At 44.6% G+C, this 11,706-nt stretch overlaps 1 protein-coding gene across 1 annotated transcript; it reads left to right on the top strand.

Annotated features, from left to right (window-relative positions):
- Positions 1-3,100: 3,100 nt before the first annotated feature.
- On the top strand, positions 3,101-9,036 carry LOC115049656 (protocadherin beta-15). The gene is made up of 4 exons (XM_029512043.1): positions 3,101-5,623; positions 8,127-8,185; positions 8,315-8,442; positions 8,732-9,036. The coding sequence occupies exons 1-4, from the start codon at positions 3,101-3,103 to the stop codon at positions 9,034-9,036; spliced, it is 3,015 nt and encodes a 1,004-aa protein (XP_029367903.1).
- The last annotated feature ends 2,670 nt before the right edge of the window (positions 9,037-11,706 follow it).

The raw sequence follows: 11,706 nt of genomic DNA, 5'->3' as shown, positions 1-11,706 counted from the left end.
TTATTCATGCCAGTAACTCATCCATGTTTACGTTTCCGGCTGTCGAAAATGTTGAGGTCATCAATACACTTTAAGATTATTTCCCTCAGTAAACCAGATGAAAACTGTGGCCTGACTTTGACTCAAGGTTAAGAAGGACAGTATTTTGTTCTGAATGAAATGAAAGTGTTTTATTTTATAAGAATGTCTTGGCCAGGAGTACCTTCCACCAACAGACCTACAGCTATCTGTTTTATTCATAGTGGAACAATAGTGATTTATGTTTATGACATTATTGTCTGAGTGGCGTTACAGTGGAGATTGAGGGTCATATCCCCCTTCACTGTCTACATCCAGTGATTCTGATTCTGAAAATGTTTTTGTTTTTTTCGGAATGGGGGACAACACCTTGTTGCTGAGGCATGATCTCAAAGCAAGCCATGTTTTCACACAGCCTTACACTGAAGGACAGTAACCAGCAGATGGAGCCATAAGATCACAGATGAAAAGAATCATAATAATTAAGAGTAGGTCTCAGTTGTCCTCGTCTGAGCACATCTTGAAGGACATCAGATGTAGCCTACACCTGGTCGACTGAAAACGACTGAACCGTGTGCCTATTTATTTTCGAGTGTGCAGAAGATTCGATGAAAAACCATCCAGCCGTGGTAGTTTGACGACTTTATCATCACTTCAGCCAGCCCCCTCAACCTGTGACACAGGTGGTGGCTGAGCTGTCTACTTCAGAGAAAGTAATGTGAGTGTCTCTGTCGGACTATGGGGGGAGCCAGGCGATAGGAGCGGATGAGACCGGCTTAATGCTCCGTGTAATGCATGTTAATGTAACAGGCACCGAGGGACCGCCGGCCGGAGTGCTTTGGGATTATTTATCAGAAAACATTTGTATTCTTCCGTCGGAGAACGGTTGATCCCGGATAGCTACACACTAATCCTTCACTCCGTTAATTAAAAAGAAGGGGAAACCAATGGAACTGGTGGTGGTGATATATATTTTTTTTCTTTTTCGGAAATGTAATCATTTCTGGAGAAGCTTAACCATCTGTTTGAGGTTAAGTCTGCAAGCAGATTGTGTTTTCTTCTTATCTAAACCTGGGGATTTTAGTTATTTCCTAAAAATGGGAGGGTGTTGAAATTCGAGGGCTGGTTGTTGGATAGAGCGGTCAGGGACAACTTTTGTCCCCAGAGAAAGTACAAGTCTTACTTGACTCATCTTACACCACTTCACTTTTTATTCGGAAGTAACCTTTGTTATCCTCCCAGTTAAATATCAGAAATAAATTATACAGCAACGACTTCCCACACCCATTCCTTGATTTCCTAAAATTAAATTCTCTCATCTTCTGAAAAGAGAAATGTCAGAGACAACCCAGTTGAAGTATTTCCACCAGACTCCGTTTGATTTATTCAAGTGAAAATGTCACAACGTTAGTCACGAGTGTTGCCTTTTTTTTAATGAAAAGGGGCGTCTGGTATAAAAGAAATGGTTGCCCCAAGGATCCAGAAATATTTGTTTTTTTCTTCTTTCCTTCTCACCACCCTCTTGTCTTTCTTCTTCTTTAGTAGCTAACAAGCCCAACGCTGCCGGGAGGCAGTGCTATGTCGTCAGCCCCAAGAAGAGACTTTCAGATTTCAAGCCACCGTTTTATATTAGGATGCCACTCGTGTCTGAGTGGAGACGAGCCCGAATACACAAAGGCGTCCTTTGGGTTCTCTTTCAGTCTCTCTGTGGTTCACTGGTCGTCTAACTGACCAGGATTAACAGGAAAAGGATTAGATCTGAACAAACATGTGCCACTCTGGAAACAGGCCTGAGTTCTCATCAAAACAGTTTCCTTTAGAAACTACAGTGCTCGGGAGAACCTTCATCAGCTGCAGTCACGTCATGTCATTGAAGACACTTCCCGGTGTCCACATGCTCTTCCTGATAACCAGTAAACACACATCACCTTGGTGACATTTATCTAATCCCAACTATAATGCTTGATTAAAAGCCAGTATGATTAAGGTTTTATGACATTGCTTTTATGTTGATTGTGTTGATACATGTTCAGTCCTACTTAGGTGAATTAAAGTCGTGTAATACGCTTTTGTATGAGTGTATCGGACGCTGATGGTTGTCACCATATAATCGTTTTAAAGCCCCAAATGTCGCTGCACACTCATTACAACATTGATGAAAAGTGAATACTCTGACCCATCAAAGATTCTTTTTGTAAAGCCCAATTTCGTGTGTGATGATAAATGGGTGTGGGACTGCTTTTGTAATGTGGGCATTCATCTTCAAAGGGCTCTCATTAAAAGCATTACAGAGTCCCAGGAGCCAGTGTCCACCGGCCCATTTGAAGCTAGCCAAAATAGTGATAAGGCCTGTTTGTTTTTGTTCTCTGCACGTGTACTGGCAGAAAGGAGTTCATTGTTTTATTCTGGAGAAAATGAAGTCAGTCATAATAATGCTAACATTAAATCCCACTGCTGTGCCCGCCAAAACCAATCCTTGTCCAGCCTCATCTGTTTCACGCAGCCTAGAAAACGACACTTACAACACAATCTAGCTCCTAATCCAAATCTGGCTCTGACGTCTGGTGTCAAATTCACGCCTTCTTCTCTCTTTAATGGGTCAGGGAAACAGACAGGAGGATGTGAAAGGGTTAAACGTCTGCCGTAATTAGAGTCTCACTTCGCGTTGGCTTCCTCCAATAAGGAGCTGCGTCCACCCCCTCCGTCCTTCACCCCCTCCTCTCCCTCTCTCTCTCTCCCTCTCTCCCTCACACACACACACACACGGCTCCCCATCAGCTCCTCCAAACATCTAATATACTGAAAAATCAAAGCCTCCCCCACTCACACACCACCGGTGTTGCGCTTGGACCACAACACAGCAAGAGGTACTTGGACTGTCCTCTGCTTTCTCCCGCACAACTAACCACTAACGTTATCCATACACATAGGTGTTACAAACTTGTGTCCGAAGTTTTATTTAATTTAGTTATTTATTTTAATAACTATGCATCTGCTTTGGTGTTCACTTTTTCAGATGTACAGTCGGCTGGCTGTTATGAGGAGGATGTCTGGGTGAGGTGATTTTACGCACGCCGCTGAAATGGATCACAGACTCTCAAAAGGCAGTTGGGTACCGGTGACCGGGATGGTTATATGTCTGCTTCTGTGTGCGTGTGTAGTGGACCTGGTTCTTGCCCAGATCCGGTACTCCATTCCCGAAGAGCTGGAGCATGGAGCTTTTGTGGGCAACATCGCCGAAGACCTAGGCTTGGATGTAGCCAAGCTGTCAGCACGTCGGTTTCGCATAGTCTCCGGCGCAAATAAGCAGTACTTAGAAGTGAACTTGGAGAATGGCATTCTCTTCGTCAACGAAAAGATAGACAGAGAAGAGCTGTGTGAACGAAGCCCGAGCTGTTTTTTACACTTACAAGTGGTTATTGAAAACCCTTTAGAACTGTACAGAGTGGAAGTGGAGATTTTAGATGTGAATGATAATTCTCCCAGTTTCCCGTGGAGCGAGTTTAACCTCGACATCACAGAATCGGCTGCGCCCGGTTCTTGTTTCCCGTTGGAGAGCGCACAGGACCAGGACGTGGGCTCCAACTCCCTGCGCTCCTACCAGCTCAGCGCGAACGAGCACTTCGTGCTGAATATCCAGACGCGCAACGATGGAAGCAAGTTTGCCGAGCTCGTGTTGGACACACCGCTGGACCGGGAGCAGCAGAAAAAACATGAGATGGTTCTGACTGCCTACGACGGAGGGTCACCGGAACGCTCCGGGACGGCACTGATAACTATCACGGTGTTAGATGCAAACGATAACGTCCCCGTGTTTGACCGCTCTGTTTACAGAGCCAGCTTGGTGGAGAACGCGCCATGGGGGACATTGGTGCTGAAGCTGAACGCCACAGACCTGGACGAGGGCTCGAACGGGGAGGTGACCTACGCGTTCAGCGGGCACGCACCACTGAAGGTGCGCGAACTGTTCAGCGTGGACCCGTACACAGGTGAAATCAGAGTGAAGGGCATCGTGGACTTTGAAAAGGCCAGTGTGTATGAGCTGTATGTGCAGGCGAAGGACAGAGGACCCTCAGCTGTGGCGGTGCACAGCAAAGTACTGGTTGACATCCTGGACGTGAATGACAACGCGCCAGAAGTCATCCTTACGTCAGTGTCCACTCCTGTACAGGAAGACGCGCCACCGGGCACCGTGATAGCTGTGATAAGCGTCATGGACCGGGACTCTGGAGAAAACGGGAATGTTGATTGCCAGATTCCGAGCAACGTCCCCTTTCAGCTTCATTCATCGTTTAAAAACTATTACACTCTGGTGACAAGCGAGTTTCTTGACAGGGAAGCTGTGTCCGAGTACAACATCACCCTCACAGCCCGAGACTTGGGCTCTCCTCCTCTATCCACCAGGAAAACTGTCCTCGTTCAAGTGTCTGACATTAATGACAACCCCCCGCGATTCTCTCAACCTTCATACACAGTTTATGTGACTGAGAATAACGCTCCGGGCGCTTCCATTTGCTCTGTAACTGCGTTCGACCCCGATTCCAACCAGAACGCCTATCTGTCTTATTCTATTCTGGAGGGTCAGATTCAGGGCATGCCCGTGTCCACTTACGTCTCCATCAATTCTGACAACGGCAATATCTACGCACTGCGCTCCTTTGATTATGAGCAACTTAGAAACTTTCAGATTCTGGTCCAGGCGCAGGACGCTGGTTTCCCTCCTCTGGCCAGTAATGTCACAGTCAACGTCTTTGTCCTGGACCAGAACGACAATGCGCCTGTTGTTGTGTCCCCACTGCCCAAAAACGGCACCGTGGCCACAGAGGTGGTTCCTCGCTCGGTAGACGCCGGGTACCTGGTGACCAAAATAACAGCGCTGGACGCGGACGCAGGACAAAACTCTCGTCTGTCCTACCAGTTAGTGCAGGCTACAGATCCGGGACTGTTCAGCGTCGCGCTGTACACGGGCGAAATCAGGACTATTCGCCGGTTAGTAGAAAAAGACGCCACAAGACAAAGACTGGTCATATTAGTCAAGGACAACGGGCAGCCGCCGCTCTCCGCCACTGTCTCCATTGTCCTCACGGTGGTGGACAGCGTGCCTGAGTCACTGTCAGATTTCGGAGACCTCACACTCAGCCCTCAGCCCCCCTCGAGCCTCGCTCTCTACTTGATCGTGTCACTGAGCACAATATCATTCATATTCCTCGTGGCTATTATCGTGTTGGCCGCGGTGAAGTGTTACAAAGACAGGGAGACCCTCAGCGGGTACAACCTGCCCCCGTTCGCCTGCTGCTGCTGCGGGGGGTTTCAGCCAGAGCCGCCCCCGGAGGTGTTCAAAAAATCCAACCTCAACCTCCAGATTTCATCCGCGGCCAAAGTGCCCACAAACTGCATGGAGGTGAATGGCAACAGCAGCCTCTCTCAGTCATATTGTTATAAAGTGTGCCTGACCCCCGAATCCGCCAAAAGTGACTTTATGTTTCTGAAGCCGTGCAGCCCCGGCAGCACACCGAGGAACAACGAGGCGAAGAGCGCAGAAAACTCGTGGAACGCGCAAAGCCGGAGCGCATCTGTGAACAACGGAGCAACAACTCCCAACGAGGTACCGTGAAAATCAGGGTGGAGAGCGTGTGGTGTTTGTTCAAATGCGCCCGTTTCTTTCACTGCTACAGCACAGTTTAACTCAGATTTCCATCTGATAAGAATCTACGCTGTGACATTCTCCCATCAAGGTCAAATCACGCATGCCAGACACATTTCAACTCCACTTGAAGGAAAACTGAGCAAAGACATACCCCCCCCCCTCTCCATTAATAAGTGCTATACAGTGTGTAGTATCCACTGTTTTTATAATTATGAAAATATTTGATCCTAATTGTTTTGCCCATGGTAATGTTTGGCACCCAAGAGATTAAATGAGATGAGAGATTACATTTTAATTGACATGTTAATGAAAGTGTAGCGCTCTGCCTTGCTGTGCATACACCGTGTCTTATCATCGGCGCAGAATGAAGTAAGATATCAATTACTGCGTGAGAGGACGAAGAGAGGTAGTTCAGGAAGAATCATCACTTCAGTCTGAATAACATTGTCAAGCGTTTTCACGGCACCTTTTTTTAAAATTACAAGTGGAAGGTGGTTTTCAACACTGATCTATGAACTTGATCACAATATCTTGTGACCAGTGGCATAAATGTCAACATCAGCCAGTGTCATTGCAGCATACTTTTATGCAGTGAGGGGGACACGCAGCTGTTTCCAAACACATCCACCTGAGTTTGAACAAAAAGTCAAGGTTATATATGAGGTGGCAAGGTGATTTGCAGCTGCTTGACTCAATCTGCCTTGGGTTCAGACAGGGCTTGTTAGATTAGTCGGATTTGCGACACGCCTTCCTCTTCTCAAACTAACAATCCAGGACAGATAACCTCAGAAACTATGCCTCAAGGGCACAAGCACAGCCGAACCATTATACTACACACATTGTGGTGTATTCGCAAGAGAGGGAGGGAGGGGGTCCATTATTGATGAAAAATGGCAAATGGCTGGTTTTAGGGAGACAGGGGAGGACATCGAGAGGGGAGGGGGCAAGGAGAAGGAGGTGGGCAAGGACACGGCTGGACTGAGACGTGGGACGCCTGTAGATCGGCCACGGCGTTGTCCTCTGACTGTGAGGAGAGAGGGGAGGGGCTGTGACTTCATATTTGTCGACCAAGGACGGGGAAAAGGAGGGGTGAAATAAAAGGAGGGGGAGGAAGGAGACAAGGAGAGAGGGGAATTTATGGAGGCAGGATGTCTACATCAGTGTTTTCTAATTCTAATAGGCGGCGCAGCAGACCGTAAGTGTGTGCGTATTGCTCATTGTCCTCTGCCCGTTTTCATCAAAAGGCAGAAGCACAAAGACTCAGAGCCCCAATACCAGACTCCACCGGGCAGACTGAGAAATGTCAGCTCTGTCACTGGCACACGCACCTCTGGCCACATGAGGGATTTCGAGGTCACGGTGATTGTTCTGCCTGCAGCCAAGCTCCTTCAGGAGAAAGTGTCCTTCCTCATGTTAATTGGTTCCTCTAATTCACCCGGTGATGTCCCCCGCGTGTCTCCGCGAGGTCGTTAGTGACACATTAAATCTCAAAGACAAATCACAATGAAACTCTCTGAGCGTTTCAGAGAGTAAATGCGTCGGACTGCTTGAGTTGATGAATTGAAAGCGAAAAGAAAGATTAAACACTCAGGACAGGTGCGTGCACGTAAAGCAGGGCCATGCTGTATAGGCCTGTATGCGTGTTGGGCAATCTTTGGTCGTGCGTACGCAGCTGCAAGGACCGCAAACTTTTCAAGGCTCTCTGCGAGACTTTTAATTAAAAACCTTGCTCGAGGAGCATCAGGCAAATATTAATGTAAAATGATGCATAAAATCCACAAAACAATGACGTGTGTAATTTTCTTAATTTCCTCCCTACCACGGTTTCCTTTGAAGATTAAAATCATGTTTCGTTTCATCCCGGTGGGGTTCTAATTGGTTTTGTGCGTGGTTGGTGAGGAGTGTATTTTGAATACCGATTATAATAATACGCTTACGTCGCATTCTCCTTGTTAACTTTAAGTGAATTAATAGAGCGTGGAATCCATACTATGAGACTCAGACCCGGAATAAACATCACGCGGGTACTCTCCTTCACCCCTCCCGCTGCACCACGGAGGATAAAAGCAAGACTAAGAAACCAGGCGAGTTGCAGCTGAAGGCAAAAGCTCAACTGCTCTTAAGAAAAAAGAAAAAAAAAGAAAAAACCGTTCTTCTAAACATCCACATGGTGGCAGCCACGGTCCATTTGTAAATAAGTCATGTCTCCATTTCAGGACAAACACAAAGATAGACCGCTCCTCGTGTCAGTTACCCCTGACCCCTGCTGATTCAGGAGGGCACGAGCCACACACGTCGTTCACAGCTGGTTTGATCGAAGCGTATTTTGAGTTGAGTTCAATAAGAGGGACATTCATCAGAATGCATCTTAGCAGTGACATTGCGGCAGTGTCTACTTACATGATGATTTTAGAAATGTGATTGAGTTGACACTAAATCACGTCACGTTCTGTCCCTGCAGCTGAAGCAGCCAAACACAGACTGGACTCTCACCAAAAACCAGAACTCTTCCATCAAAAGGTACCATTTTGACCTCTGCATGCTGTCAACACAATGTAAAGCAGTTACCTCAACTGTTAAGACTGTTTTATCCTTTATGGTTTAAGTTTGTTCCTGAATTTACATCTGATCCTGGTGTCTTATTTGTAGTTACAACTCCATCAACATGGATGGCACCCTCATGCGTAAGGCTATGCATGCAGATCCAGAAAACTATGTCACCTCCATGGCACCTGGACAGTACTGGACCTGGGGCACTCACATGAGAGGCATGAAAGGTAAAACAGCCCCAACACAGTGGAGCACAAACAGGCTTTATCAAAACTCCACACATTTGTGATTGAATATGATTTTACAGTGTGTGTTCATGTCTCGATGAATGAATATCTTAAGCAAAGATACCTTTAGGATCATAGTTTTATCTTTTCTTCGATTCCGATGTTTACTGTCCTGATTGCAAAGCACTAAATTTAGAGAACTGCTGTGACAACGTAAACAACATCACGGTATTGTATAATCAAGAAATGTCCTTGCCTTTCCTTTCATTTGACCCATGTTATACTACAGAATATAAGATGTCTCCTTCAACAAGTGGGGTCCCCTCCCGCCCCTGGACTCCTCGGTGCACACCCCCTCCCCAGCAACAGCAGCCAGCGATCCCCTCTCACCCTCACCCGCACCCGCCACCTGACTACCACCACAATGTATATATTCCCGGGACACCATCGGGCTTTTGCACCCTGAGGCCTACTGTACAGCGAAGTGACCTGGATGTACACAACTCCTTCTCCACCTTTGGCAAGAAGCGACGTCTTCAGATGTCCCCGCAAGGAGAGGCAGCGATTATAAATAATGACCTGTACAACGACTGACTTTTAAATGACTGCGGAGGATTAATATGATGGATAATCTCACATGAATACAGTCAAAGAGACCATTCAGTACATGAATTAATGAAGATATATATGACTTACAGCTGGTGTGAAAGATACAGCAGACATGTAATTGACTGAGTAAGAGAAATAATGAACAGTCCCATTTTGCCCGTAAGGCAGAAGAGAACTAAAGTCTGCTGAATATTTATATGACAAGCCACTGAACATGGTCATTGTGTGCATTTGCCTATTATTATTATTATTATTATTATTACTATTATTATCATCATCATTATTATTATTATTATTATTATTATTATTATTATTATTGTTGTTATTATTTAGACAATCAAACTGGCGCAGCAGTTACATCCAAAATAGTTTGGATGTTTTGGAGAGCATTAGTGGACAGTAATTTTGCACATCCTTATGAATTTTTATTTTTAGGTTTTATTAAAAGATTGTTTTGTATGTATGTTGGCTACCACAGCTTGCGTGAATATGAAAAATAGTGTGATAATGTATATGCAAGCTACGACATGACCCAGACAGCTGTAAAGAGGAGGGTTGACCCCCACACATGTACTGTATACATTTATGAAAATAAAGTATTTTTTCCACATGGCCTTTCTTATGACTAAAATGTGCATGTGTGGTCTGCTGTAGTTCTTGAAACTCAGGGGCAGACCTAACCCATGCAGTCACAGATTCTGTCCATCTACATGCACAAAGCTTTTGGATGCAAGTTTCTAAGCTCTAGGTTTAATGACCCAGAGTCAATTATTTGAGGGTGAAAAGTTCCATAGCCGTTCTTGCAAGGGTGGAAAGCTTTTCGCCTTGGTAAGCTGTTTTCCGCAGTGAGGAATAAACACAGTAAAATGCTAAGATATGCTAATTGGAGTGCTTGCATTTCCATTTGCCCGCAGAGAATAGTGGGGTTCATTAACTGAACAAACAGGACCTCCTTTCTCGAAATATCACTTTAATTAAGACCACCAACACGAACACAAGCATCAAGGGGAAGGGGGGCTCAGCTCAAAATGCCATACCTGTAATGTAAGTTTGGGAGCCTGTGGCTTCTCTCGCTCTCTCTGTCCTTTTACAACTTACTTCTCAGGGAATTATACCTCCTACCGTCAACAGATGAGTGCTGGCCACTGGCCAGAAAGGAGCTGGGTAATTAGGCCATTGCATGGTTCTGATTTAAAATAATTCGGTTAATAAGGAAATGGATGTCCACTGAGATCACAGAGGGGAACAGGCTAACTGTCTCTGTGTTGAGGTGATCCTTAGAGACAGCTAAAGAGGAAGCCATATTTAGGTCAGCTTGGCTTACTTTCAGATGGCAAGGCGCTCAATAGCCTACGCAGCCGTGCTAGCAAACTAACACAATAACTTAAACATCAGTACAGCTACCAAACCTACTCAGGAACATGCAATTCCTGTCCACAGCTGGACACCAAATCAAACAGGTGAACATGCAAAATTTAGTTGTGTCACTTTAACAAGTTGGTCATTTGCTGGTGGAGCTGTCCATCTCCGCGGTGCTGAAATTTGTTTGATCATTGTCTCTTTTGGAGCCAGATGTGATTCCATCTTTTGGCCACCGGAGGTCGCACATCTGACATGGCCAACGGTATAGTACAGGCTGTTGGATTTAGTGCTTCGGTGTCACGGATTAAATATAAATACAAAGATAGACAATAAATGTAAATATAAACAACAAGCAAATCCAAATAATGGAAAAATGATGTAATGATATAAAGAAACATTAGAATGCCCCGTTCTGTTTGTTCTGGTTCTTAAATCTACAACAATTCATCACTTTATAGAATCTGATATTTCTGTGTAATATATTGAGCTGCAAATTAACTATAGCAACTACATTGCATTATTAATATTTTTTCTTCAAATATATTGGATGGAGTATAGAGTGGTCAAAATTTTAAATATTTAAAGTACAAACACTTTCAGGATCCAGTTGGGTAAACTACTTGTAAATGTAGTTATAGTCCAGCAAGATTTGATTTTGGGTGGGGGGGGAATCACTCTTCCTATGTGGATTCCCTCAAGCAACACTGAAAAAAGAAACTGCTGATAAGTATGAAAATAAATAGTTAGACCTTTTGAGAATAATAGATTAAGCAGATCTTCAATTTGAATGGAAATCAAGTACAGGCCAGCTTTCCCTTATACAGGATACTGTAACTATATTCATTGACTTATACCCAGATACATAACTGTAAATTATGAACATTTGCAGCTTCTTTAAACAGTAATTTGATGACACGTTTTTTCCACCAGAGGGCAGCTTTGACTAAGAATCATTTCAAAGAGGGTTAGGCGTAAATTCAGTTTATGTAATAAAACATGCAGTAAAAAGGGGAAATCTGTTGATTATATTTGTAGTGAAATAAAAGAAAAGCTAGCACTCATTTAGTTTTGTCCTCTCTTTTCTACTATGAGACAAATACATAGCAGAAAAACACCTTAAATGTCATAAGAATAATAATGATTATAAGAAACTTCAGATGAATCACATGTGAGTACAGCACTGTTGAAATTAGAGCCATACAGTATTTCACTCATGACAGTGTTTCTGTGAGGAATGAAGTTAGCACATATTTTCCAAACCAAATTAAATTTCACTAGAGATTGCAGACAAAT

The sequence above is a fragment of the Echeneis naucrates genome, chromosome 10 (genome assembly GCF_900963305.1).
Source record: "Echeneis naucrates chromosome 10, fEcheNa1.1, whole genome shotgun sequence".
NCBI lineage: Eukaryota > Metazoa > Chordata > Actinopteri > Carangiformes > Echeneidae > Echeneis > Echeneis naucrates.
Note: the sequence above shows the minus strand (reverse complement) of the source record. Positions and strands in the feature narration are given on the sequence as shown.

Coding starts and splice junctions, on each gene's coding strand:
- LOC115049656 (XM_029512043.1), top strand. CDS start 3,101: ATGGATCACAGACTCTCAAAAGGCAGTTGGGTACCGGTGACCGGGATG. Junction 5,624..8,126: donor GAGCAACAACTCCCAACGAG/GTACCGTGAAAA, acceptor CTGTCCCTGCAG/CTGAAGCAGCCAAACACAGA. Junction 8,186..8,314: donor CAGAACTCTTCCATCAAAAG/GTACCATTTTGA, acceptor TCTTATTTGTAG/TTACAACTCCATCAACATGG.